This window comes from Bos taurus, chromosome 13, assembly GCF_002263795.3.
Source record: "Bos taurus isolate L1 Dominette 01449 registration number 42190680 breed Hereford chromosome 13, ARS-UCD2.0, whole genome shotgun sequence".
Lineage (NCBI taxonomy): Eukaryota > Metazoa > Chordata > Mammalia > Artiodactyla > Bovidae > Bos > Bos taurus.
The window spans coordinates 67,692,514-67,708,650 of record NC_037340.1 but is presented as its reverse complement, the minus strand read 5'-3'; the positions used below and the strand labels follow the sequence as shown (position 1 = coordinate 67,708,650).

General features: G+C 49.0%; 1 protein-coding gene across 3 annotated transcripts in view; it reads right to left on the bottom strand.

The window, feature by feature from the left end:
- Positions 1 to 2,467: 2,467 nt before the first annotated feature.
- The window catches only part of PPP1R16B (protein phosphatase 1 regulatory subunit 16B), a 107,996-nt gene continuing 94,326 nt past the window's right edge, over positions 2,468 to 16,137 (bottom strand). For 2 of the 3 annotated variants that reach the window (XM_005214496.5, XM_059892397.1), the window contains 5 exons: positions 12,866 to 12,991; positions 12,248 to 12,323; positions 11,505 to 11,634; positions 11,244 to 11,412; positions 2,468 to 7,402 (listed from right to left, as the gene is read on the bottom strand). In XM_005214496.5, the coding sequence (XP_005214553.1) occupies positions 6,893 to 7,402; positions 11,244 to 11,412; positions 11,505 to 11,634; positions 12,248 to 12,323; positions 12,866 to 12,991 (1,011 nt within the window). In that variant the 3' untranslated portion in view covers positions 2,468 to 6,892. 3 annotated transcript variants of the gene reach the window in all.

Here is a 16,137-nt window from a genome sequence, read left to right as displayed (position 1 = left end):
AGGCCTAAGTGGCCGTGGTACCCGGGGCGGTGGGACAGACAGTGAGCCTGGATTGAAACCCGAGAACCCGGCCCCCGCGCCAGCGTCGCGCGCCCTCTGCCGCCCGCCCCACAGCGCGGCCCTTGCAAGGCCCAAGGAAGTCAGGAATCTGCACACAGAGGAGAGGCTGGAGCCTGCTGGGGCACGCTGACCCACTGACTGCGGCTCCCCAGGGCTCACAGAGTTTGGGTGAGGCTCAGCCATGTTGCCTTTATCCCCAGCACTTAAAACATTCATTCATTCGTTCAAAAATACTAGTCCATCATAATAGCTACTCGTCTGACTGCCCTTCAGGGTAGCTAGCTTTCTCTTCTCTCACCTCACCGTTTTTTGCCTGTCGAACCCCTAACCCTGGCTAAACCCCACTCTCCACCTACTTTCCACCTGCACCAGGGCAGACATACAATTCTGCAGAAAAGAAAACACAACGATGTCTACCAACTGTGCCTGAAATTCATGGTCTCTAGTGGGCCCTTAAGGTTGCCTGCTAGCCTACATTTCCCTACTTCTACCTCTTCCTTTTTCTTACTCTTAAGAGTTTGCCTCCTATTTCACTGAGGAAAATAGTAGCAGTCAGAGAAGACCGTTCCACATGCTCCCACCACATCTTCCTACCTGTCTGCATCTCTGCCCACATACTGGGCCTTGTGTCCAGTTCAGTTGCTCAGCCAAGTCCAACTCTTTGCGACCCCATGGACTGCTGCACGCCAGGCTTCCCTGTCCATCACCAATTCCTGGAACTTGCTCTGCATCTCTGCCCACATACTGGGCCTTGTGTTACTATGGACGAACTGCCCCTGAGCTTGTCTCTGATACCTTCCATTATCACCAATCCCTCTACTACTAAGCTTATGTCTCTAGCAATTCTCTCCTCATTCCTGGATGATCAGTCTCCCTGCTTTACTGTTTCATTCCTATCAGCATACAAATATGCTGAAATATTTTTCATCCTTCAAACAACCCTCTCTTAACCCTACATCCCTCTAGAGCTTCCTCCCCATCTCTCTCTCTCACTTTTATAGCATAAAGCCTCAAACGAGTTTTCTATACCTGCCATCTCCAGTCTTCCTCCCATTCTGTCTTGAATCCTGTCCAATCAGACTCATTCCTCATTGCTCAACCAAAACCTCTTGTCATGCTCATCATGAGGGACTTTCCTGGTGGGCCAGTGGTTATGAATCCACCTTCAGTCCCTGGTTGGGGAACCAAGTTGCCACATGCCGCTACAACTAGAGAATCTGCGTACCACTAAGGAAAGATCCTGCTAGACACAACTAAGACCCAATGCAGCCAAATTAATTAATTAATTAAAAGATCATCATCACAGTGCTAAATCTAATAGCTAATTTTCATGCCTCATTCCCTTTGTGTGAGAAGACATATGTACAACTGTAGAATGTTCATAAATGTGAGAGGTTACCACTAGCATTGAAAAAACAATATACTTTTCAAATCAATGAATGTCCACTGCTACACAGATATCTCTGTTCATCCTCTCTCCTCAAACCCAGCCTGTTTGTGAAGTTTTTCAAGCTCAAGTGTGGGAACGTCTGTGTGTCCCTGTCCTGGCAGCCAGCATCCAGAAGGGTCCAAGAGAGCACCCTTTTTCATGCTCTTTCAAGATACCCACAAATTTCTGTACGTGATGAAAGCAAGGACCACTGTCTAGGGCTGTGTAACCCTAGAGCATATCAATCTCTCCATTGCCTGAGGTCAGAAGTGAGGATGACCACAGTCTTACCTGCTGAGTTGTTGTAAAAATGTGAAGCAGTATTTGACTTCCCCACTGTAAACTATATGAGGAGGACAGGGATAGAGTGGGGAGGAGAGAAGGACAGGTCAAGAGAACAGAAGAGGGGGCAGCCCCGTTATATATGTCATCAGACAAAGTGTGGGAAGAGAATGTTAGAGGAGCTATCACAGGGCTCCATGCTAATTTCAAAAGCAACATTTGATAGGATGAATGTCCTTTCTTTATTTTTGCTGTGCTGGGTCTTTGTTGTGTCACGCACGCTTTCTCAAGTTGTGGTGCAGGGGCTTCTCTTGTTGCACACGCAGCATGGGCTTAGCTGCCCTGAGGCACGTGGGATCTTAGTTCCCTGGCCAGGGATCAAACCCGCATCCCCTGGATTGGAAAGCAGATCCTCGACACTAGACCACCAGGAAGTCCCTGAAGGTCATTTTCAACCACTCTTATTTTCTTGATTTCATCCTGTTTCACCTTCTTGCAGTCTAGAAAGATACTTGCTCCATGGCTGAGCCCTCAGGCCTCCCTGTGATTTAGGGGCCAACCAGGCAAGGCCTCTGTGGTGGGAACAGGGACGGGGAAGCCTCCCCTGCCATCTATCCCAGGCATCACCTCTTTGTGAATTCAAATCCTTATAGTTCAAGCAAGTTCATAGCAATGACCACAGCCACACCGAGCAGGTGTTATTAAAAGGAATTTAATTCATCTTAATTAAAAACTCTTTAACAGCGAATTCTGTCACAGGCCTTGGCAACTGGAAGCGACTCCAGGGGCACGCCCCTTTGGGATGTGGTTGAGCCACGGTCTCAAATGACCCACCACTGCCACGTGTGGCAAGGAGCTTACCTGGAAGTTACTTCAATACAATATCAAAGATCTGCGAGGATTTTTTTTTTTAAAAAAGGCTTTAAATATATTAGACTCTCTTGATTGCCATTTTTACACAAAGCTGCTGATACAGTATACAGAGATTTAACTTTTTTTTTCACATAAAATACATTTTTCTTAAGTATTCTCTGTACATCAGTGGCTTCTGGTCTGGTGAATTATTGCGGGGGGGCTGGGGATCTGCAGACTTTTCCTGGGTGCGCAGAGCCAGGCCCCGCACCTTGGCACTCACAGCGCCCATGGGAAGCAGGCCCTCTGACCAACTGACCAATAAGAGACTCTTGTTGAGGGGTGCTTCTAGCGAAGGCAGTCACTTCTGCAAAGTCACCCACTGGCCACATGACCCTTGGCTATTAGGTGCCCTGGGGGAGGGGAGGCTGTCCCCAGGTCATAATAGCAAGAGTTAAATAGAGTCCTTCTAGGCATCCTGTAAGAAGCGCGCTTCTGGAAAGCATCCCAGTATTCTGCTCTGGAAAAGCAAGTGGGAGAGAGAACTCCAGATCAAAAGGTATCTGACACCAAATGGGTCTCATGTTATGACAAGGCCAGCCAACTGGTGGGTAGGTCAGGGGACACACCCTTGTTAACTTTTCTAAGCCTGCTGAGATTGATCAAACAGTACAGAGCAGTTTCATCAATGCTGCATAATCTGATGGAGAATTACATCCTTAAGTCTTCAGAAGACCTAGGCTTAGGGTTCATTCAACTTCCTGGAGCTACTAGCCAGCAGCTCAGTCTCTGGTGGGAGTCACCAATTTTCAGGGTGGGAGCAAGGGCTGGAGCTCACATGGAGCTATGTGGCACATGCTTTAGAAATAGCCTCCTTTAATCTGCCAGGAACTGCCACCAGACTGGGGTCTAACCAGGAGCTGGGCATCTGGTCGATCTTGCCAGCTTTCTCCGTGCTCCCTGCTCCATATCTGCCAGGAACAGAGGCAGACTTATGAGGAAAGGCTTCGATGTTAAAGGAGAAGCTCCTTTTCCTCCCACTATCCACTGGTGGGGCAGGAGGATTAGGTAATAAACGGGCAAGAGACAATGAGCTGAAGAACCTGAGTTGTATTTGGCAGCAAATTCCAGGCTCCTTTTTCTTCCAGACACTGACTTCAAACTGCTGTTAGACAGTGCCCAAAAGATGCTGGCTGGAAGGCAGCTATCCTTGAAAGTTCCAGATAGACTTCAGATGGCATCTGCCTGGAACCCAAGACCCAGCATCTCCACCATTTAGTGGCAAATGTTATCCAAGGGTGGCCATTTCAGCAACCTCCAAACTAAAGGAATCCACAGTCCAGGGATTCTCAAGAGCAGAAAAGCACAGGGTTGATGGACCAGGACACAGCTTTTCTGTCTCTGAATCAAATAGGAGTTGCTGGTACTCGTGGTCCTCCAAGGATGAGAACTGTAAAGAGCAGTGTCCTCACTCCACCTCGTTCCTCCTCTATCCCCAGAGCCTAACACAGTGCCTGGTGAGCCTCAGCTACTCAATAAACTACAGAGTGAATAACTCAATGACCTTGGCCCCAGCTTGTCCCTCGACACCAAAGAGATCCACAGGGAAAGTTTCCCTGGGACTTGATGGGAATGGTTTATCCCTGACTGAAAACATGAGTTAATGCCCAAAAGCCTGCAGTTGGCTCCTGTCAGGCAATCAGCTGGGACTCCCAGCCTTCTGGGTGGGAGACAGTGGCCCAGGAGCAGGAAGCAAGGGAGGAAGGAGGAAACAGCCAGAAGGACTCAGAGGGGGCAATAAATGCCTTCAGTCTCTGGTCTCTGAGCAAACAGATCTGAAAACCTGCACAGCTCTCTCCTAGGAGCGTGTGGCTTCCCTTGGGACCTCCCAGCTCACAGCTCAAGAGGAATTCCAGTGTCAGTCTCATCTGAACACTGTTTTTAAAGCCTAAAGGTATGAGTGTTTTGGATCATCCCTGCCCTGACCCAATCATAGGATGAGATAAGAGAGCCAGCCCCAGACCCCAGAGATGTGGCAGGCGTCACGCACACCTGTCTGCAGTCACCTGACCTGACTTTCCACTCTACACTGGATCCGCCCTGAAACTGGGGTGGGAGTGGTCTGATGCTGTGACTCTCCCTGCATCCAGGAGCCACCAGGGGCGAAGTGACTCCTGAGGCCCTGCTCTCCGGTCCAGCTGCCCTGCACCTGGTGAAGCATCAGCCAGAACCCTTGGAATCCAGCTCTGCCTCTGGGCTACAGGAGCCCTGGGGGCCACAGTGGAGGACTGGGACAAACAGCGGACCCCCTTACTAGCACTGTGGCACAAGGGGCCCCCACCAGCCCCAACTTCTGGCCCAGATGTCTCGCAGGGAGAATTTCTCATAGGTTCAGAAAGAAAAGGGTTAAAGAGAACCCAGATTTGTCCCCCAAATTTCTGAATCTGGACTTCAGGGGCCCCCTTCAGAGCTCTAAAGAGGTAGTTTTAGAACAAGTAAAAGGCGCACGGAGCAGGAAACAGACCTGCAGCTAGTTAGTTACACCAGTAGGTTTTGGCCAAGCCCGTGGACAGCGTCCAACTCGTGGGCAACAATTTCAAAGGGCTCATGAGAGGACGCAGTGGAGAGGAGGCAGGCATCCTGTCCCTCGCAGTCTTCCCTCCCCAGCATCAGAAAGATTGGGGGCCGTGAAACTGTAAAGCTGGTGCAAGACCCAACTCCAGCACCACCACTGGAATGCGGTGCACGACGCTGGAGCACAGATGGGCACCTTGGATTTGCAGGCTTGGGCCGGAGCAGGATAGCAGCCCCTGGGCCAGACAGGAGCTCACAAGAGCCAACTGGCAAGCCCATGTCACTGGGCATTCCTAAAAAAGCAAAGCTGGGCCGGGAGTCCTGAACATTCACTCTAGGAGAGGTGGGGGCCACAGCAGCCCTCCACTGCTCACTCTGATGGCTCAGTCTGAGGAGGACTGGGTGAGACAGGCTGGACTGAAACCATCTGACCAGTCACAAAGCTCGGTCAGGGCGCTGGGCTCTGTCATGCTGAACAGAGATGTCTGCAGAAATTAAAAACATGAACTCACCTCTCTCCCTGGAAAAGCCCTTCCAACTGAAGCTTCTCCCTTAGCTTCACTTTTTTTCAATACCAGTCAGTAAAACCTAGTGATTATGATACTGTCTGTGAAAGAAAGCTAATTCACCGATCCCCCTCCCCAACCTGGAGTTTTACAGTCTAAAAGAATTATTTTATCCAACACACTTATGCTACCTTTGTTCCCTCTCCTCGCCACATTTTGAAGCTTCCATCCAAGAGCAAAATAGATTTGGATTATTCCAGGAGCAGAATTACCTGGTGTTCTATCTTGGCCCCTGGGTGCTCACACAGCTGGCTCTAGGCATGGGCAAGGCTGTGGGGAGCAGGTCTACATCCATCTCATCCACCTGCTGTGGGTGCATCAAAGTGAAAGTGTTGGTAGCCCAGTTGTGTCTGACTTTTTGCGACCCCATGAACTGCAGCCCACCAGGCTCCTCCGTTCATGGAATTCTCCAGGCAAGAATACTGGAGTGGGTTGCCATTCCCTTCTCCAGGGAATCTTTTGGACCCAGGGATCGAACGCCCATCTCTTGCATTGCAATCAGATTCTTTACCATAGCTCCCTCTGAACACAGAAAAGACCTCCTGCTCCCACCAGATGGAGACAACAATACCAAGTCGTCACAGGACTCCAGGCAAGATGATGGGTCTCAGGTTAGCAGGCCCCCTCCCCTGCTAAAGCCATGTTGGCAGTGGTAACAAAACTCTGAATCTTAACTTCAGTCCTCTTAGAAGAGCTCACAAATTTTCATTCCCACCTGCTTCCCATGAGCCCAGCTGTGTCATCCCTACACAAGTTGACTGAGTGTGAGTGTGTGTGTGTGTGTGTGTGTTGATATGCGATGTGTGAGTACTGGTCCAGAGAAGCCTTGACCAACAACAGAACTGGAATCCCAGCTCGCCCTCCCAAAATCTGACAGCAGGATGAGACAGGAAGCCACGATGGGCCTTGTTTTTTGATGGCAGACAATGCAGCAAGAAGCAGAACCATGGGAAGTGGTGATGCTATAGGCAGCTGGCTGAAAGGTGGGTTCTGAGTTCCTCTGGAACGCAGAGCCCACCTCCCCCTTCCCGCCCCAGCTGCCCTGCCCCCCGCCCCCAGCCAGGGCTGCTGGGCTGGCCTGGATTCCACGGCCCCTCTCCCCAAGCATCTCTCTCCTCCATCCCAGAGACTAGGAGATGCGGCAGCAGCCATGGACCTTCTCCTCCATCTCCTCTATGGGGGCCTTGAACTTCAGGAGTGGGGGGTCTCCACTGGTGACCGTGTAATACACCGAGGTCCCGTTGCTACTGTACGGAGAAGTTCTGCCTCCGATCAAGGGGGCCTTGCCTTCGCTGCTGCCCTCGCCTGTCCTGGACACGCCACTGCCCAGGTGGGTGCTCAGGAAGGGGTGGCTGAGCAGCTTGGCCGCAGCCCGCTGCCTCTTCAGCTCCAGAAGCGTCTGGGGGCTCTGTTCCTTGTAGCCACTCCAGGATGGGGTGGCATCGGCCACGCCAGGGTTGCCATAGGCCATGCTGTAGTCGGGCACCTCGTGCACTTTCCAGACGTCCCCGTTACACAGCGCATACTGGTAGGTGCTGACTGGAGCCCGGAGGCCGTTCTCAACAGGCATGTCCATGTCGCTGTGTGGGATCTTGGTGGGAAACTCGGAGAGCAGCACGGGCTTCTCCAGCCTGGGGTTCTGAGGGTGAGAAGGACAACATCATCAGCTGGCTAGGGGATCTGAACTCCACCCCTACCTGCACCTCTACTGAGGGCATGATTGCTTGAACCCGTCCTCTTCCATTTTCTCTACCTAAGACCTCCGTTTTCCTTTGGGGAATCTCACCAGTCGTGGGTTTGGATAGACCCGACTGACTCCCATCTTTGCTCCGGGAGATAAACCATGACCCCAGGACCTGGCCAATCAATTAACTCACTATGGGAATTGGTGCAGGAATGGGTTCAGAAATTGGTTCCATGAAACTCAACCCTGGGACTTATTGCTAGAAAAATTGGGGAAGAGCAGCTCTGTTTCTATAGAAACTGCAGGGGTGAGAATCATAAACTGGGGAGACAGCGTGTCAAAAGGTCTGCTTGGCTGTGAAACCAACATTAAGGAAGAGAGAGACGACAGAGACACTGCACCCTCGTGATACGTTCTTTTTTTTTTTTTAAAGATTCTTTGATGTGGACCATTTTAAAATTCTCTACTACATTTATTACAACATTGCTTCTGTTTCTATGTTTTAGATTTTTGGCTGCGAGGCATGTGGGATTTTATCTCCCTGCCCAGGGATTGAACCTGCACCCCCTGCACTGGAAGGTGAAGTCTGAACCACTGGACTGCTGGGGAAGTCCCCTGATGATATGTTCTGAGTCCCCGGATCCAGTTGGCCCAGACTTTCCAGTTACCCAAGCCAGTGCATTCTTTTTGTGTCTCTAAGTCAATCTTAGTTGGGCTTTTTGGTCACTGAGAATCCTCTCCCTATACTCCTGGGATATCTCTGCTCTAAATGGGAGAGGTTCTTACTCAGAGATCTTTTACACCCAGCAATCCCTGGGTAACAAGAGCTTTAAAAGGAGCTGCTACCTAGAAACTCTAAGGAAAAGGTGGATACATTTGACAGTAACAAAAATATAAAGCATACCAAAAATCACTATAAACAAGGTCAGAAGACACACAAAAAACTTTTTTTTTTTTGGCCACACGACAGCACGTGGGATCTTAGTTCCCCAGTCCTTGCCCCCTGCAGTGGAAGCACAGAGTCTAAAACACTGGACCACCAGGGAAGTCCCCCCACTTATTTTTCTGTAAACCTAAAACTACTCAAAAAAATAAAGCCTATTTGTTAATAAATAAATAAATAAATACAATGCCTGAGTCCGAAGCCTGGAGACTGATTTAATTAACTGATATTACAGTCCGGACATCAGGTTTTTTTAAAAACAAAAACAAAACACCTCCCCAAGGTGATTTTCTTGTACAGTTTAGACCGTGAGCCACTGGTTGAAGAGACAGAGTTGTCTTATCACGGCTGTGCCTGCTATCAGGAAGTCAGCTCTGCCAAAAGTGGGTACCACAGCCAGCCCTGGGGGCTATCTGTGCAGAGTCCTGTCAGAAATCTGACTTGGGAGTCAGGCTGAGCAAACACACCCTTAGATCAGTGGTTCTCAAATTCTTGCATGCATCCGAATCCTCTGGAGGGCTGGTTAAAACACAGAGTGCTGAGTCCCAGCCCCAGGGTTTATGATTCAGTCCATCTCCTGTGGGGCCTGAGAACCTGCATTTCTCTTTTAATCAGAGGATAATTGCTTTACTATGTTGCGCTGGTTTCTGCCGAACATCAACATGAATCAGCCATAGGCATGCATATAGCCCCACCCCCTTGAACCTCCCTCCCACCCCACACCCATCCCACCCCTCTAGATTATCACAGAGCACCAGGTTGAGCTGGGCTTCCCTGGTGACTCAGACAGTAAAGAATCTGCCTGCAATGCGGGAGACCTGGGTTCAAACCTTGTGTTGGGAAGATCCCCTGGAGGGGGGCATGGCAACCCACTCCAGTATTCTTGCCTGAAGAATCCCCACAGACAGAGGAGCCTGGAGGGCTGTACAGTCCATGGGGTCCCAAAGAGTTGAACACGACTGAAGTGACTAAGCACACACTCATATCTTTGGGGTAGAAGGGCTGCCTGGAAGAGGGAACGTAGGAGCTTTCTGGGGTGACAGAAATGCGTGTACTTTCACCTAAAGGTACAGATTGGAAAGAGGTCATTGAAAAATTCGTTTAAGATTTCTGTAAGTTATACAAGTTACACCTCAATCACAAAGAAAAGATAATTAAGCATATCGGGGAAGAATCTGAAATGTGATTTGATTTCAATCTACAACTCTTTTCTTTCTTAACCCCCAAGCTTAGGTGGGTAGAGGCAGAACTCGAGCTCCGAGTGTACAGGCTCCATCCCAATCAGCGTTTCAGTGGGGATTCTCTCTTTTTAAAAAAACACTTTGAATCAAATCTTTTTTAACATTTATTTGGCTGCGCTGGGTCTGTAGTTGTGGTTTATCCCCTGATCAGGGATCAAACCCAGGTCCCTTGCATTGGGAGCGAGGAGTCTTAGCCCTTGGACTACCAGAGAAGTCCCTCTTTTTGTTTTTTGTTTTTACTCTTTTTATTTTATATTGGAGTATAGTTGATTGACAATATTGTGATAGTTTCAGGTGGGCAGCAAAGGAACTCAGCTGTACATATCCATGGATCTATTCTCCCCCAAACTCCTCTCACAATGGAGATTCTTTAGAGCAGATGCCTTCACTCCTGGTGGGAACATGCCCTATGACAAGCCCTCACGTGACCTCCTTGTTCACGCAGGGAAGCAGGGTCCCACTGAGACATTTTGTATCCCTCCAAGCAACACTGGCTAGAAATGTTTTCCGCTGCTCTTTGTGTGATGGTAGAACCACAAAGGCACACCACTGCTGGTATGGTCAGCCCCTCCCTTGTGCCCAGCAGTTCTGCTCTGGCCCCAAACTTGTATACTCCACTCAGCAAGAGTGCAGCCAGGCATGGACCTGAATGCATCGGTACTGAGTCAAATAGTGCTCCCCGAAACTCACATCCACCCCACATCTCTGAGTGTGACCCTACTTGGAAGTAGGGTCTTCACACGTGTGATCAGTTACATTAAGATGAGGTCACACTGGACGAGGGTGGGCCCTAATCCAATGACTGGTGTCTTTCTAAGAGAAAACAGAGACACAGACCCACACACAAAGAAGGCCACGTGGAGACAGAGGCAGAGATTGGAGACAAGCGAGCAAAAAGCCAAGGAATGCCCGAGATGGCAGAAGCTAGGAGACAGGAATGGAGCAGAGTCCCCTTCCGATATCCAGAAGGAACCAAGCCTGGAGACACCTTGATTTTTAGACTTCTGGCTTCCAGAACTGGGAGAAAAGACATCTGTCTCGCTTCAAGCCACCTAGTTTGCAGTAATTCATTACAAAAGTTCTCAGAAAACAATACAGCATCTTCCTAGGAAAGCGGTTTAATGCCCAGACCAGTATCTACTCCTAGAGCCAGCTTCTTAGACGTTCTGCCAGCCCCTGTACTTTTCAAAAATTTTCTTCCAACCCGATATCTCAACACAATTCTCAACATCTTGTTAGGTTCCCCCTAAAAAAGTTTTAACACCCTTCTCTCCCAGAGTTGCCGCCCTACTGAACCTTCTCCTCTGGGAAGCCAGAACAAAATCTCTCTTCTGCTGGAGCTCAAGCAGGCACATGGTGATCACTCACTCCCTGGAAGTTATGAGCCCCTACTGTGTGCCAATCACCCAGCTCTGACGTGAACACATCCTACACTCGCCTCAATAACCACGGTAGGCAACCCCATCAGACAGGATCCAGCTGGTTTAAGGGCGATGGCCAGCTGACCTCCCTCCGAAGGCTCTGAGATAAAGAAGCAACACCAGGCTGGGGTTCCATCTGTTCCCCTCCCACGGCAGTGGTCACTGGGGCCAGGTGGGAGGCAAGCTCTCACCGGGTCCTTATTCTCTTGGTCTGTCCTGGTCTCCCTGATGTCCCCGTTGTAGGTGGAGTTCCGCTGATCCTCGGATGCACTCCGCTGCTGCCAGAGTATAGCCTCTCCCTCATACTCCTTCCTGTACAGGTTGGTCCTGTCGGACAGGCTGGCTCGACGTACCACCTTCCTAAGGGGAGAGGGAGGTGCTGGGAGGCTGCTTCCAGGCTCCATGGGCAGGAGCATCCTTGGGCGCCCCTGGCTGTCCTGCCCCCAACTCACCCTCGGCTGCCCGCGCTGGACGTCCTCCTGCTCAAAGATGACTTATGCCTCAGCTGCGACTTCATGATCACGTCGTGCTTGTGTTTCAGCTCCAACAGCAGGACTTTGAACTCCTCCTCTTCACACAGGTCTGAAAGGGTGAAGGAGTCCATGGTAGGGGACAGAGAAGGGTCTGGTGATCCCCGAGGGCCCCCCAGACCCACTGAAAATTCATATCTTCTGGGGTGTGGGTGGAGGGGAGAAAGCAGTGCCAGCCTTATTTCCTGGGCTATAACCCAATCCTTAGAGGAGTGTAAGAAGAGGAAACCCCAGGTCCCATGCACAGTCCCCATTCACAGGTATGACTGAAGGATTCATAAACCTTTGATCACTTCCAAGAGGAGTTATCAATTCTCCACTGATATAAAATGTATCAAGAGAAACCAGAAGGTACCCCAAGGAGCCCAAGCAAGACATTATGAAAAGAGCCTGAAATCATATATCCCCATCCACTCAATCCCTCTCATCCTTTAGTTCATCTGTCTACCTATTTGCTGAACCAGTCATCATAGGTTCATCCTCTGCCCACCCATCCTCTTATTTATTCATCCATACATTCACCCACTTATCCATCCATTAATCTACCACCCATTAATTTATTCATCAAACTATCCATCTACCATCTATCCAACCATATATTCAACCATTTATCCTCCACTCGTCAAAAAAATCAATGAGTGCAGGTGTGGTCCTTCTGAACTTACCAATTGGCATCTCGTCCATGGACGTCCTAGCACTGAGACTGGCCCCATGGGACACCAAGAGCTCTGCCATCTGCATCTGAAACACAGGAAGAAGCCCGGGTTCCCCCCTGCCCATAGCTGAGAAAGCCTAGGAGTTGGAGACAGTGAGAGTTCAAAGCTTCTTAGGATATGATCCAAAGAATGGTAGGGCAAAGCTGACTCCCAGGGAAGGCTCTGCCCCCTAAAGCCAGGAACTCTGGCAAATGCAATGGGCTTGACACCTCCTCCAGCATGACTCAGCCATACCGAGGGACAGAAGGAGTCAGCTATAACTCCAGAGCTGTCAAATGTTTAAAGAGGAATGGCGAAAGCTACAGAGATTTCTATCTGGGAAACAAGTAGAAAAACTCAAGACAGAAATGTGGGAAATTTTCTAATTTGGCAAATTGGATTGTCATCTTGTTAGGACACAATTTGACAATCCTTTTTGTAAACTCCGTAGGTCTTTTCACATCCTACACACTAGCTGTAGTCAACACCCTAAGTGGGTCAGGTGTTCTTTTGAACCAACTCCCAGCCCAAAGGTCATCAGGTTGGCCGTAAGCTGGCCTCTCTCACAGCACTGTGGGTGACAATTACCTGTCCCCAGAAGGCAGCGGCGTGCAGGGGCTCCCAGCCATCCCAGTCCTTCACATCCACGCGTACACCATGATCCAGGAGGAGCTCGGCTGCCCGCAGGTATCCGTTGGCTCCAGCTATGTGCAGCTGAAGGAGAGGAAAGGGGTCAGCACTCCCCATGGGGGCTGGTCCCTCATTTGGAAGCAGGATAGCCCATGCCCCGGCCCAAGGCCCAGATCATACTTGGGGCCAGTAGAATGGAATCAAAGGAGGTGAAGATACCAGCCACGTTACAGAGCATTAGTAAGTCTGCAGTATGGAACTAGAAGGTAAGGGAGAAGGGGCTTCTCTTCTGTCTTCAAGCCCCTGTCGTTAAGGCATCAGCATTTATTGAGTGCTTACTCTGCACTGAGCCCTGTAGACGGGGTCTCAGAGGTCCAACAGAACACAGCCCTGATGGCCAGATGCCACGTCATCCGGGGGTCAGGTGGCTATAAGTTTCTGGCAAACAGGTTTCGGGTTTTTTTGTTTTTTTTAATTATCAGAAGAAAAAAAAAAAACCAGGGTGTGATCTGGAACAGGCACACATGAAAACTGGTATCACTATCTGATTTATAAATGTTTGATGCTTGCCAACTATTAAGAATGACACACACAGCCAGCCAGATATTAAAAGCTGCAGGGCCAGGTACACAGCTGAGAATAAAAAGTTATGACTGGGAGAGTGATATTCATGGGTTTTTTGATTTTTTGTTTTACTAAAGTATAGTTGATTTACAGTGTTTCAGGTATACAGAAAAGCAATTCAGTTATTCATCTGCATGTATTTTTTTCCAGATTTCCTTCCCCATTACAGGGGATTACAACTATAATTACGTTGAATATAGTTCTCTGTGCTACACAGTAGGACCTTGTTATTTATTATATAAATAGAAGTGATCATGTTAATAATAATAATGAGTTCATCACCAGAATCTATTGAGAGTTTACAGGCTCTGTGCTGAGCAGCTACATGCAGAATCTCATTTAGTCCTCCCAACAGCCCCCTGGGGAAGGTACGCCTCCCTGCTTCACTGGGAAGAACTGAGACCTAGTGTGTGCCCAGCCATGTGAGTGAAGCCACTCTGAGGCCAGCCCAGGAGGAGCAGACCCCTGTGTCTTCAGGGCTGAGCCACAGACCCAGAGCCCCATCCAGGGCGGGCAGTGTCCTGGCACAGCCTGGCCATAACTTCGTCCATTCTTCATGCAGCGTCCAATCCAACTACCTGACTCAACTCTTGAGTGCTGGGCTGAGCAGGGACCCCTTTCTTAGAAGAGAGCATGAGGCACAAAAACCTAAAAAAGAGAACTACTTCCACTGCTGGATATATATCCAAAGAAAATGAAAACACGAATTCAGAAAGATACAGGCACCCCAACGTTCATAGCAGCATCATTTACAGTTGTCAAGATACGGCAGCAACCTAAGCGTCTGTCAACAGATGAATGGATAAAGAAGGTGTGGTGTATATATAGACAATGGAATACTACTCAGACATATAAAAGAATGAAATAATGGCATTTGCAGCAACATACATGGACCTAGAGGGCATTATGTTTCATGAAAGAAGTCAGACAAAGACAAATACTCTATGTTATCACTTACATGTGAATTTAAAAAATAAATGAATGTATGTAACAAAACAGAAACAGACTCACTAATAGAGAGAGGGAAGGGAGAGGGGAAAGATAGGGGTAGAGGGCTGAGAGACACAAACTACTACGCATAAAACAAATAAGCAAAGTATATTGTACAGCACAAGAAAATATAGCCATTATTTTGTAATAATTTTTAATGGAGTATAATCTATAAAAAATATTGAATCGCTGTATTATACACCTGAAACTAGTATATGATAAAGCAACTATATTTCACTGAAATAAACAAATAATCAATTTTAAAAGTTTTATTTAAAAAAAAGAAGAAAGGGGGATGAGGCAGAGGGTGGGACTCAGGAACAGGGTGGGAGAAATCCAATGATCACATCTGGGCTACCAGATCAGGCCTGAGGGGCAGTGAGAGGGTGGGCCTCAGGAATAGGGTGGGAGAAATCCAATGATCACATCTAGGCTACCAGATCAGGCCTGAGGGGCAGTGAGGGAACTTGGTACTGCTGAGCCCTACCTGAAAAGCTGAAGATTCTGAGACCCTGAGTGCTCACAATCACATGGACCCCAAGCCTAGGACAGGATGGGCCCAGCCATGGGCAAGGTTGAGGGAGGCTTCCAAGGCCATGTTCTAGTTCTCAGTTTAGAGGCTGCAGAAGCAGACTTCCCCAATACTGAGCTGTATCATGCTATGAAAGCCTATGAAGAAAGATCAAGAAGGTTTCACTGACACTTGAATTGAAACAGTGAGTGAAGCAAATGAGGCAGATAGAGAGAAGATTCCATCATTCTCTATCTCCAGTGTCTAGTAAAGCATGTGGCACAGAGGATGTGTATGTTGATGATGGATGATGGATGGGTGGACCAATGGATGGATGGGTGAACCAATGAATGGATGGGTGAACCAATGAATGGATGGCTGGACCAATGAACTGATGGGTGGACCAATGGATGGATGGGTGAACCAATGGATGGATGGGTGGACCAGTGAATGGATGGGTGAACCAATGGATGGATGGGTGAACCAAAGAATGGATGGGTGGACCAATGGATGGATGGGAGGACCAATGGATGGATGGGTGGACCAGTGAATGGATGGGTGAACCAATGGATGGATGGGTGAACCAAAGAATGGATGGGTGGACCAATGGATGGATGGGAGGACCAATGGATGGATGGGTGGACCAGTGAATGGATGAACCAATGGATGGATGGGTGGACCAGTGAATGGATGGGTGAACCAATGGATGGATGGGTGAAGTAATGGATGGATGGGTGAGCCAATGGATGGATGGGTGAGCCAATGGATGGATGGGTGAACTAATGGATAACCAGTGAATGGATGGGTGAACCAATGGATGGATGGGTGAAGTAATGGATGGATGGGTGAGCCAATGGATGGATGGGTGAACTAATGGATAACCAATGGATGGATGGGTGGACCAATGGATGGATGGATGAACCAAAGAATGGATGGGTGGACCAATGGATGGATGGGGGGACCAATGGATGGATGATTGAACTAATGGATAACCAATGGATGGATGGGTGGACCAATGGATAGATGGGCGAACTAATGGATGGATGGGTGGACCAATGGATGGATGGGAGGACCAGTGAATGGATGGGTGAACCAATGGATGGAT